The following is a 12,418-nucleotide window of genomic DNA, read 5'->3' as shown; positions in this document are numbered from 1 at the left end:
TGGTGGTGGTGCACACCTTTAAACTCAGCACTCAGGAGCCAGAGGCAGGCAGATAGATCTCTGTGAGTTCGAGGCCAGCCGGGTCTACAGAGTGAGTTCCAAGACAGCCAGAGCTGTCCTAAAAAACAAAGCAAAAATTTAGATAGTTATTTAAAAAACAAACTCCGTAACTTTAAAACTTACCACAGCATAGGAGAACAAAAAAACGGTATCTAGTGTTCCAAGGAAAAGAGTGGCTTCCTCTGTGCCGGGGAACAAATGGTTGCTGCTCCAGATCTGCAGAAACACGGGACCAGGACAAGTCACTCTGCTGCAACCTCAGGACCTCACCTCTCAACCACTCCCCACCACCTGCGTCCGCATGCACGCACACACGCGCATACACACACACACACACACACACACACACACACACCACACACACACACGCACGCATGCACGCACACACACACACACGCACGCATGCACGCACACACACACACACACACACACACACACACGCACGCACGCACACGTCCCGATCGCAGCCCCTGTGTAGAAAGCTACTTGACTTCAAAGGTCCAGCTCTGACAAGGGCCCGCTGCTATCTAGGGCCCGCAGGTTCTGGTACACCCTTTCTCTAAGGTCAAACACCGAGAAGCTGGTGACCAAGTCAGCTCTGTAAGAAGACTGAGCAGCAGCCGGGCGTTGGTGGCGCACACCTTTAATCCCAGCACTCGGGAGACAGAGGCAGGCGGATCTCTGTGAGTTCGAGGCCAGCCTGGTCTACAGAGTGAGTTCCAGGACAGCCTCCAAAGCCACAGAGAAACCCTGTCTGGAAAAACCAAAAAAAAAAAAAAAAAAAAAAAAAGACTGAGCAGGCGGCGTGTCCAAATGAAATAAATTCTGACTGAATTAAATACCAGGAATCAGAAACTGCATGCGCCTCCATGCAGGAAAGTCATGTTTTATATAAACAACTCCCTGAGTTGGAGAGCTGGCTCAGCAGAAAGCAGGTCCCGTTCCCAGCACCCTGTGGTGACGCACAATCATCCATAAATGCAGTTCCAAAGGACACGACGCCCTCTTCCAGCCTCCACTGGGATCAAGCACGCATGTACACACATGCAAGCTAACACTCATGCACATAAAATTCTGTTTTGTCTTGCTTGTGCTTTGAGACAGGGTTTCTCTCTGTTGTAACACTAGCTGTCGCCGGTCATTGGTGGTGCACATCTTTAATCACAGCGAGTTCCAGGACAGGCTCCGAAGCAATACAGAGAAACCCTGTCTCAAAAAACCAAAACAAGCAAACAAAAAAACACCAGCTGTCCTGGAACTCACTCTATAGACCAGGCTGGCCTCAAACTCAGGGATTAAAGGCGTGTACCATCTCTGCTTGACCACATAAAAGTTTTTTAAAACTTAGTAAGAAAAGAAAAACTGCTTCCCAGATCAGTCGCTGCCTGGAGCCAGAGCGGCAGAAAGACTTTGCTACAAATAAACACAGTTGAGTTTCCGGCAGAGCTGCTGCTGGCAGGTTATGGCAGCGGCTAGACTGCTTACTTCAGACATTAAAGAGAAACTTTACTATCAGCAGTAGCACTTTTGTAAGAAAAGATTTATTTTACGTGTATGGAAGCTCTATCTGCTTGCACACCTGCACGCCAGAAGAGGGCGCCAGATCTCATTGTAGATGGCTGTGAGCCACCATGTGGTTGCTGGAAATTGAACTCAGGTCCCCTGGAAGAGCAGCCTGTGCTCTTAACCACCGAGCCATCTCTCTATCCCCAGAAGTGATACGTGTTAAGATTTATTTTTAGAGTCAGCAAGGTAGCTCACGGGTATAACCCAGACCACCTGGGTTCAATCCCCAGACCCAGTGGCGGAAGAAGCCGCCCTGTACCATCTCCACATACGTGCTGTGGCATGCATGTGCCCACACTAGACACACACAATAAACAAATGTCACTAAAACAAATTAAAGATTTAGTTTTATGTCTCCCTCTCCTGTGGAGTAGGTGCCCATGGAGGCCAGAGGCGTCAAAGCCAGGAATATGAAATTACCAGCGGTTGTGAGCTGCCTGACGAGGGTGACGAGTACTGAACTTGGGTCCTCCGCAAGGACAAGTGCTCTTAACTGCTGAGCATCTTTCCAGCCCCAGAATTCTGTATCTTTCACAGGAGGTAAAAACTCTGGGGGTTGGTGGTATAACTCAGGGAAAAAGCTGGGTTTAAACTAATTTCCCAACGTCTGCCTCGGGTCAGAGTGTAGGCATCTAAAGGATGGGCCTGTAAAGGAATACGAAGCTCGTGGGCAGTGGTGGCGCACGCCTTTCATCCCAGCAGAGGCGGGCAGATCTCTCTGTGAGTTCGAGGCCAGCCTGGTCTACAGAGCGAGTTCCAGGACAGACAGGGCTGTTGCACAGAGAAACCCTATCTCTAAAAAACAAACAAAAACAAAAAAAAAAAAAAAAAAGGAAGGAAGGAAGGAAGGAAGGAAGGAAGGAAGGAAGGAAGGAAGGAAGGAGGAAGGAAACACAAAGTTCTACATGGCATGCTGGAACCTAATTTCTGTAGAGCCAATCAATCAATCCAAACTGCAAGATCAGTAGTTCTGAAGAAGAAGAATAGTAACGCCCACTATGACACCAATGAGGGTAAAACAAGTACCTAAAGTGCCGGTGTGGAGCCCGGTAGTGGAACCCTTGCCTAGAACAGATGAGATCCTGGACTCAACCCCCAGAACCATGGATTGGATGGATTACCCAGCAAGCAAACAAAAGAGTCAACACTGCCCCATAAGAGCTAATAACGTGAATGGTTACCACCAAAAAGAGTTAACCCAGGCCTGCTCACAAGACTAAGCATCAGATCGCCCTCACCAGACGAGGGAGGGCTCCCAGTGTTCCCAGCAAGCACTACTCTCTGCACCCAGCAATCCTGAACCCTGCTTTCCGGAGGCCCTAGAATTTTAGCATGTGCTACACATACAATTCACATGTGTTGTCACAGGCTCTCGCTGGAAGAGAGAGGACACTCTGGGAGGGAACCTGGTTTCCGGCAGGCATCACACCGGGCACCTTTCCAATTGCTCATTTCACCTCCTCTCCTTTCCCTGTCACAAGCTGAGAGCGGACTGCCAGCCCAGAATCCCAAAGCTCAAATCCCACACCGGGGGTCAAGTGTCACCAGACTACCGCCAGAGTAGCCAAAGATGTTTTGTCTAAAAAAAAGTACTGAGGGCAGGTAAGAATTTCAGTCTCCAGGACCCACATGGTGGAAGGAGACAACACTTGAAAAACCCTCAAAACATACACACAAACAAATAAATGAATGAAATTCATTCTTTCTTTCTTTTTTTCTGTTAAAGAAAAAGGTACTTTATCTCATCCCAAAGGGAAAGGCAAAATTTCGGCAGAAAACGGGTGAAGAGGGGCTGGACAGAGGCTCGTCAGTCAGGAGCATGGACAGAGGCTCGTCAGTCAGGAGCACTGGACAGAGGCTCGTCAGTCAGGAGCACTGGACAGAGGCTCGTCAGTCAGGAGCACTGGACAAGAGGCTCGTCAGTCAGGAGCATGGACAGAGGCTCGTCAGTCAGGAGCACTGGACAGAGGCTCGTCAGTCAGGAGCATGGACAGAGGCTCGTCAGTCAGGAGCATGGACAGAGGCTCGTCAGTCAGGAGCACTGGACAGAGGCTCGTCAGTCAGGAGCACGGACAGAGGCTCGTCAGTCAGGAGCCCTGGCTGCCCTTAGTTGACTGGACTTCACTTCTAGCACTTACATGGGGCAGCTCTTAACCTCCAGCTCCAGAGAACCCAGTGCTTTCTTCTGGCCTCTGGACACGTGCACATATGTGCATTTGTGTACTCACACACACACACACACACACACACAGACACACACACAGACACACACACACACACAGTTTAGTTTTGTTTTGTTTAATTACTTGAAAAGAAGAAAAAAGTAGCCAGGATGAATGGTGCACACCTTTACTCCCAGCACTCAGGAGACAGAGGCAGGAGGATCTCTCTGAGTTTGAAACCAGCCTGGTCTACAGAGCAATTTCTAAGCCAGCCAAGACTAAGTACATAGAGAGGGCTTGTATCAAAAAAAAAAAAAGAGGAGGAGAAGGAGAGAGGGCGGGGAGGGACGAGGAAAGAAAAGGTGCAAGATTAGATAAAAACTAAAAATGAAAACTAAATCAGCCAGAGCTGTGTGATTTCACAACAGGGATAAATAAGGTGATGCAGGGTCTGAAATCACAACAGTCTGGAGTTCATCACCCTAGGACACAGTAAGGCCTGACCAGATGATGCAAAGGAACTTAGGAATCGCCTAAGGGTGGACATGGAGGCCCGCCCCTCTTAGCCCCACCGTAACACTCTGCATACCTCTGCAGGCAGGTCAACAGACGTGTTAAAGGCGGTCGGGGTCCACTGCTTGGAAACGCTGACTTTGACATTGCTAAATGTTTTTCTGGACGCATGGAGCAATGAATAGCTACAAAACAGAGAGAGAACAGAACTGAAAGAGAGGCAAAGAAAACAGCACTCAGCAAAAATCAAATATATGCACATTTGCTTTATTCAAGTTTGGAGGCTTTACAAAAAGGAAAACTATTTGCTGCTTTGTAAAAGCTGCCAATTAAGGCAGGCTCTGCAGGGACTCGAGAGATGGCTGAGTGGTTAAGAGCATTGGCTGTTCTTCCAGAGGACCCAGGTTCAATTTCCAGCACCCACACGACAGTTCACAACTGTCTCTAACTCCAGTTCCAGGGTATCCAACACCCTCACACAGACATACATGTAGGCAAAACACCAATACCATAAAATAAAAATAAAAAGGAGGGGCTGGAGAGATGGCTCAGAAGTTAAGAACACTGGCTGCTCTTCCATAGGTCCTGAGTTCAATTCCCAGCACCCACAAGGTGGCTCCCAACGATCTGTAACGAGACCAGGTGCCCTCTTCTGGCATGTGGACATACATGGACGCAAAGTGCTGTATACATAATAAATACATAAAATCTTTTTAAAAAATTAAAAATAAAAAGGACATGTTCAGCTAACCAGGTGGTTCTAATACACCCTTTAATCCCAGCTCTGGGGAGACGGAGGCAGTCAGATCTTTGGTTTAAGGCCAGTCTGCTCTACAAAGCAAGTTCCAGGACTGTCAGGGCCACACAGAGAAACCCTGTCTTGTCTTATGATTCCACTGTTTGTGCGTAACTTCCCCTGGCATGCATGTGACACACACACTTTAAGGGACAGTGCCACTTCTCAAAAGCATGAGTAATACCCAGTCACCCACGCCTCTCACAAATGGAGAGCCCTAAGTTGTCAAAATGACCCAGCAATTCTTGTAAGACTACAGAACCTCTTTCCTAATCAATATGTGCAGTACCTTCAATAAGGATTATTAGGGCTGGTGGGAGGGCTCGGTGGCCAAGGAACCTGTCTCTAAGCCTAATAAACTAAACTCAACCCCTAGGGCACACATGATGAAAGGAGAGAACAGGCTCTAGGACCTCTGACCTCTGACCTCTGCTCTGGTACCATGGCAGATGGCACACCCAGAGTAAATAAATGAATAAACAGAATTAGTAATGAAATTTGTGGAAACATCAAGACACTTGCGTAAGAGGGCTACTTATGATATACCCCACCCCTAAATATGTTATGTTATATAACAAAAGAGGTCACTTAGGGCTATAGAACCATAAACACAAGACAACTCATCCAGTCACGCTAACTAGTGAAGGGCTGCTAAGCCTCAGGCCTCTAAGGAGTTAGCAAATTCCTGACAACACCCCTCTCGCCTTGGCTGCTCAAGGAGGCTCTGTACATGTCCTGAATGCATACATCTTCCCTTAAAGCTCCAGGTTTCAATAGAAAGCCCTGATGTCAGACTGGGGCTTCTCAACCTCTGCAACAGTTTTTTGTTTGTTTTGGTTTTTCAAGGCAGGGCTTCTCTGTGTAGCCTTAGCTGTCCTGGAACTCACTCTGTAGACCTCAAACTCACAGAGATCTGCTTGTTTCTGCCTCCCGAGTACTGGGACCAAAGGCCTGAAGGATCACTGCCTGGCTAACGTCTGGAACATTTTATGTCAACAAATTTTTGGTTCAAATTATGACATCAGCAGCATCGCTGGTCTCCAACACTAAATGAAAATAGTAACCCTCCATCAGGACAATCAAAATGTCACAAAGCTGCCAAATAACCCTTGGAGACCAAAATGACCTTGAGAACTATTATCCTAAAGTCATCAACAAAGCGCAATGGGAATATCAGAATGCAAATCTATGATACAAGAACAGAAGTAGTAGGAGATGGGTGTGTGTGTGTGTGAGTACGTGCGTGCGTGCGTGTGTGTGTGTGTGTGTGTGTGTGTGTGTGTGTGTGTACACATATCAGGCTAGCCTGGAAATCATAAATATACATAGACCTTGTCTCAATAATAATGAAGGTAGAGCCGGGAGTTGGTGGTGCACACCTTTAATCCCAGCACTCAGGAGGCAGAGGCAGGCGGATCTCTGTGAGTCTGAGGCCAGCCTGGTCTACAGAGGGAGTTCCAGGACAGCCTCCAGAGGCACAGGGAAACCCTGTCTTAGGGGGAAAAAAGGAGGAAATGAAGCTCAGGGGCTGAATTCCGTCCCCAAAGCCAAAATGAACGTGCTGCTCAGGGTTAAGCACAGGCTAAACACAGGTGATATGCTAGGGTTTTATCCCCATCTCCACAAAACTTAGTTAAAATAAAGCTTTCAGACTGAAGTATGTGAGCTGGGAGGATAGGAACACTTGCTGCTCTTCCAGAGGAACCGGACTCAGTTCTGAGCACCCACATGGTAGTTCACAACCGTAAGTTACTTCACAGCCACGAGACCCGACGCCCTCCTCCAGCCTCCACAGGCTCTGCGTGCGTGTTACACTTAGGCACACGGTGTACACGCCGACAAAACACTCACACAGAAAATTTTCTAAAAAGGTCAAACTGTGGCCAGGCAGTGGTGGCGCACGCCTTTAATCCCACCACTCTCAGGAAACAGAGGCAGGCGGATCTCTGTGAGTTCAAGGCCAGCCTGGTCTACAGAGCCAGTTCCAAAACAGCCAGAGCTACACAATAAGACCCTATCTCAAAAGATCTGACTTATGAGGGTGTCATTAGATATTTAGGGGGAAAAGCACACCTGAGAGCCAGAGGTATAGCTCAGTGACACAGAATACTCAGCGAGCTTGCAGCCGTGAGCTCTGTGCCGAGCACCAAAACTAAAACAGAGCAAATGAAGCCCAAAAGGAAGCCATCTACTTCACCGGAAGGCCAGATCAACCAGCAGACTCGCCTCTGATGCGGCACCACTCCCAAAGGCAGACGACAAGAGTCAGGAAGCCACTACCTGAAGAAAGTGAGCAGGAACACGGCAGCATGGTGGTGGCTGAAGCCAGTGAGCAGAGCCCCCCTCTGCAAAAACCGTGGCCAGGCCATGCCTCCCTCTTCACCCCAGCCTCAGTCTTCAGAATGGTCCAGTTACATCACTTCTCCTTTCTGCCAAGACAAAGATACATCATTGACATTTTTTTTCAAACAAAAAGCAGACCTGTTGGCACACACTTCTAATTCCAGCACTTGGGAAGCTGAGGCAGAACAATCAAGAGTTAGTTCAAGGCTATCCTCAGCTACAAAGTGAGTCTGAGGCCAACCTGGGCTACAGGAGGAGACCTGTCTCTCTCTCTCTCTCTCTCTCTCTCTCTCTCTCTCTCTCTCTCTCTCACACACACACACACATACACACATACACACACAAGAGAGAAAGACAGAGGGAGGGAGGGAGGGAGGGAGAGAGGGAGAGAGGGAGAGAGGGAGAGAGGGAGAGAGGGAGGGGAGGGAGAATGATAATCTAAACTATCCAAAATAATTCTGTAGCTGGGCGTTGGTGGCGCACGCCTTTAATCCCAGCACTCGGGAGGCAGAGGCAGGCGGATCTCTGTGAGTTCGAGGCCAGCCTGGTCTACAAAGTGAGTTCCAGGACAGCCTCCAAAGCCACAGAGAAACCCTGTCTCGAAAAACAAAAACAAAAAACAAAAAAAAAAATAATTCTGTAAAATCTGAATTAGTAAGTTTATGACCAGCCAACAAATAATCACATCTTCATCTCATAAACGACCTAGTATGAGAAAACTGCATTGAAAATTATGTCTTCCAGTCCCTGGCTAGCCCTGGAGCAGGAACCTCAACAAAGAAATATACCCAACAGGAGGAATGAACAGCCATGCAGACAGAGAAGGAAGCACTCATTTGTACAGAAAGAGCACAGGAAGTAAAAAGACAACTCCAAAGGACTGAGCTATTGCAGTTAAGAAACAAAAGTTCCAAGGAATATTAGAAATGCCGATTAAAATAAGGAAGTATCTGCCCAGGGCTGAGGAGTGGGCTGAGGCTTAGGAGCAGCGACAGCTCTTCCGGAGGACCCGAGGTCAGTTCCGGGTGACTACATATCAGGCAGTTCACAGTGTCCGTAACTCCCAGCACCAGGGATCTATCTGCTGCCTCTGGCTTCCAGGGGAACCTGCACTCATGGGTACCCACTCACATGCAGACACACACACCTCTTATTAATAAAAAAATAACCCTTCAAAAAATCTAGAGTTTAGTGGTTAAAGCATTGGCTGCTCTTCCAGAGGACACAGGTCAATTGCCAGCACCCACATGGAGGTTCACGCCAGCCCCAGGAAATCTGACACCTTCTCTGGTCTTTCCAGGCACAAGGCACACATGTAGTACAAATGCATACATGCAGGAAAACACTCATATAAATAAATAAAAACCATTTTTAATATATTATTATACATTTTTAGTTTAACTGGGCATAGTGGCATACATCTTTATTCCTTGTATTCAGGAAACTATAGTAGAATCAAAAGTCAGGCCCAGCCCAAGATACAGAGCAAGTCACTGAACAATCTCATCCCCCCCAGAAGAAAACTGTTTTAGCCCCAAACAAACAAAATGTAGCTAATTTCACTTTAAAATCATCCCTTCTGAAAGATGCTAACAAATTTATGAGCATACGACTCTAAAAACTCTGACAAAATAAACAAACTGTTTATAGATCCAGAAGTTACAAAAACAAGAGGTAGCATGTGTTGCTACTAAAATTACAGTTCTTGGTCTTGCCAGATTGCTTGCCTGGCATACAGATGCCCTGAATTCGATCCCCAACACCATATAAACCAGGCATGATAATACAGGCCTGTAATACCACCAGCAGTAGAGGCAGGAGGATCAGAAATTCAAGGTCATCCTTGGTATACAGTTGAGTCCTAGGCCAGCCTGGGGGTGTCTAACACACACAAAAAAAAGATAGTTATTTACCTAAACACATTCTACCTCGAAACACTGTAAGAGCATAAGATATAAAATACAAAATGTAGCGTAAGAAAAGCTATCGATCACAAGTTGGCTCAGTTAGGACACATGCCACCAAGTCTGGTGCCGGAGCTGGATCCTCAGGACTCACACAGGGAGTACAGAACCAACTCCCTCCCTCAAGCTCTCCTCCACACATGAGCGCCATTCCCCCATACTAGAGTAACTGTGACAAAAATATATGAATAACTACATAAAAACAAACTGAGATTACTAATGTTTTAGCAGTAACAAGTTGTATAATTCAGAGCCACATGGATACATGTATGCATTTACTGGGATCTCTGAGACCATGTAGATTTAGTTTCTAAATAAACTACCCTATCCTAAGCCGTAGAGATGAAAGGTCTTAATGAGTAGGTGGGGAAAACAGTTTTAAACAGTCACCTGTTGCAGGCAGACTGCCATTTGAAATGAATACTATTACATCATTTGGTCCTATGTAATTACAGTAATTAAAAAGAACACTGCACACATGTATCCCTCATAGCCCAGAGTCGGCCTCCACTCAGACATGAGCTTGAACACAGGGGTCTCTGCCAAGTTCTAATGTCAGCTTTCACCACGTCCAACACCACGAACGCATACTGGGCATGTCAGTGTTTGCCAAATCTTGCCAGTCTGTTACAACTGATAAAGCCCAATTTATTTATTTTATATACTTCCTTGCTTTTCCTTCTCTTAGGTGCCCTACCTGAGCTTGGACTCTGTGTAGTCAAGGGTGACTTGATCTTCTTGCTTCCACCATCCAAGAGTGCTAGGATTACAGGCATGTAATACCATGATCAGTTGTGCAATGCTGGAAATCAAACCCAGGGCTTCCTACATGCTAGGCAAACACTCTTCCAAATGAGCTACTTAAAAAATGGGATGGGAAGCCGCAGAGCCAGGCGGATCTCTGTGAGTTCGAGGCCAGCCTGGTCTACAAGAGCTAGATCCAGGACAGCCTCCAAAGTCACAGAGAAACCCTGTCTCAAAAAACCAAAAAAAAAAAAAAAAAAAAAGGGATGGGATCTTGTTATATAGGCTTGGTTGGCCTGGAACTCAGTATGTAGACCAAGCTGGCCATGAACTCATAAAACATACACGTGCCTCCCACATACTGTTAAAAATGATGTTCACCGGCCGGGCATTGGTGGCACACGTCTTTAATCCCAGCACTCGGGAGGCAGAGACAGGCGGATCTCTTTGAGTTCGAGACCAGCCTGGTCTACGAGAGCTAGTTCCAGGACAGCCTCCAAAGCCTCAGAGAAACCCTGCCTCAAAACAAAACAAAACAAAACAATGTTCACCATTATGACAGGCTTACTTTGTCCCCCTAAAGACAAGTCCCAGGGGCTGGAGAGATGGCTCAGAAGGTAAGAGCATTAGCACCCACAAGGTGGTTTACAACCCTCTAACTCCAGTTCCAGGGAAGCTGATGCCTTCTTCTGACCTTTGCAGGTATTAGGCAGACAAACACTCATGAACATAAAAACAAATTTTTTAAAAATATAAGGACATATCTCACTATGTAGTCCAGAATGGCCTCCAACCTGCAGCAACCTTTTTTTTGGGGGGGGGGGAGGCTTGAGGCAGGGTTTCTCTAAACCTGGTGGGCCACACCTTGTATCCCAGCACTCAGAAGCAGAGGCAAGGTCTCTGTGAGTTCAAGTTCATCCTGGTCTGCACGGAGAGCTCCAAGGCAGCCAGGGCTACATAACTAATAAAAAAGAAAGGCCCTCAGGAATGGAGACGACAGCACAATGGAAGAAGGCGTAGCTGGCATACAAAGGCCCTGGGTTCAATCCCCAGCACTGCATAAAAACAAAGCAAACACAGACCTCTGCCATCCACCAGATCCAAACCCCCTGCATTTTAAAGCAAGTTCACAGGCCGGACGGTGGTGGCGCACGCCTTTAATCCCAGCACTCGGGAGGCAGAGGCAGGCGGATCTCTGTGAGTTCGAGGCCAGCCTGGTCTACAAGAGCTAGTTCCAGGACAGCCTCCAAAGCTAAGAGAAACCCTGTCTCAAAAAAAAAAAAAAAAAAAAGCAAGTTCACAATCACTAAGCAATGTGATTTTTATAATGAGGCTTTTCTCCTATTCTAGGCCATTAAAAACAATACTTTAAAAATATATATATATACACATATATATGGATGTGTGTATATATATGTATATATGTATGTGTATATTTATATATATATATACGTATATATGTGTATATAATTTTTTTCTTTACACAGTACTTTGCAAGATGTCTCAGCAGACAGGATCACTGACTGAACAAGCCTGGTGACCTGAATTCCATCCCTGGAACCCTCATAAAGATGAAGGGGAGAACCAACCTCACACAAAGCTGTCCCCTGACCTCCACACGCACGCCATGACACACCTACACAGACACATACACATCATGCATGCACACACAAAAAAGTTAATTTATAAAGGTAGGAGCAGCAAGATGGCTCAGCAGACAAAGGAACCTATGCCCTGATTCAGTCCTCGAAACCCATGCAAGGCAGAAGGAAAGCAGCAGTTCCGCACAAGTTGCTTTCTGGCCTCTCTAAGTTTGCCATGGACTCTGTGTGTGTGTGTGTGTGTGTGTGTGTGTGTGTGTGTGTGTGTGTGTGTGTGTGTGTGTGTGAAGTTTGCCATGGACTCTGTGTGTGTGTGTGTGTGTGTGTGTGTGTGTAACACAACTGCCCTGTAAATGCTGATTCAAGATGACTTCACCCTGCCACGTACCCTGTAAAGTCACCCTACACTAAGTTGCTTTGGGATATAATATTTCCCTAAATTGTTACATTGTTACTCCTAAATTTCTACTGTATTTTTCTTTATACTCTCACTAGAAGCAATCTTGCTCCAGCTGCTCTCCCCTGGCGCTGGGATGTGTGACTCACTATTTCACTTCTATAGAGACAGTTACAGTTTGTTCCAACCCCAGCCCAGTAAGGTATCTTGGGCTGGGCACGGTGAGGCAGAACTGGATACCAATGCTTGGAAGACTGGGGTAGGTGGACTGC

General features: G+C 46.8%; 1 protein-coding gene across 4 annotated transcripts in view; it reads right to left on the bottom strand.

Annotated features, from left to right (window-relative positions):
* Slc37a3 (solute carrier family 37 member 3) overlaps positions 1–12,418 on the bottom strand; it is a 42,986-nt gene that overhangs the window by 24,863 nt on the left and 5,705 nt on the right. For 3 of the 4 annotated variants that reach the window (XM_040728542.1, XM_040728544.1, XM_040728543.1), the window contains exons 2-4: positions 7,378–7,526; positions 4,378–4,486; positions 184–276 (exon numbers count right to left, since the gene is read on the bottom strand). In XM_040728542.1, the coding sequence (XP_040584476.1) occupies positions 184–276; positions 4,378–4,486; positions 7,378–7,466 (291 nt within the window). In that variant the 5' untranslated portion in view covers positions 7,467–7,526. Of the gene's footprint in view, positions 1–183; positions 277–4,377; positions 4,487–7,377; positions 7,527–10,101; positions 10,292–12,418 lie in introns of those variants that run through there. The other variant, XM_040728541.1, reaches the window with a different exon arrangement.

This window comes from Mesocricetus auratus, unplaced genomic scaffold (assembly GCF_017639785.1).
Source record: "Mesocricetus auratus isolate SY011 unplaced genomic scaffold, BCM_Maur_2.0 Super-Scaffold_100019, whole genome shotgun sequence".
NCBI lineage: Eukaryota > Metazoa > Chordata > Mammalia > Rodentia > Cricetidae > Mesocricetus > Mesocricetus auratus.
The sequence above is the reverse complement of the archived record's forward strand: the minus strand, read 5'-3'. Positions and strand labels throughout refer to the sequence as shown.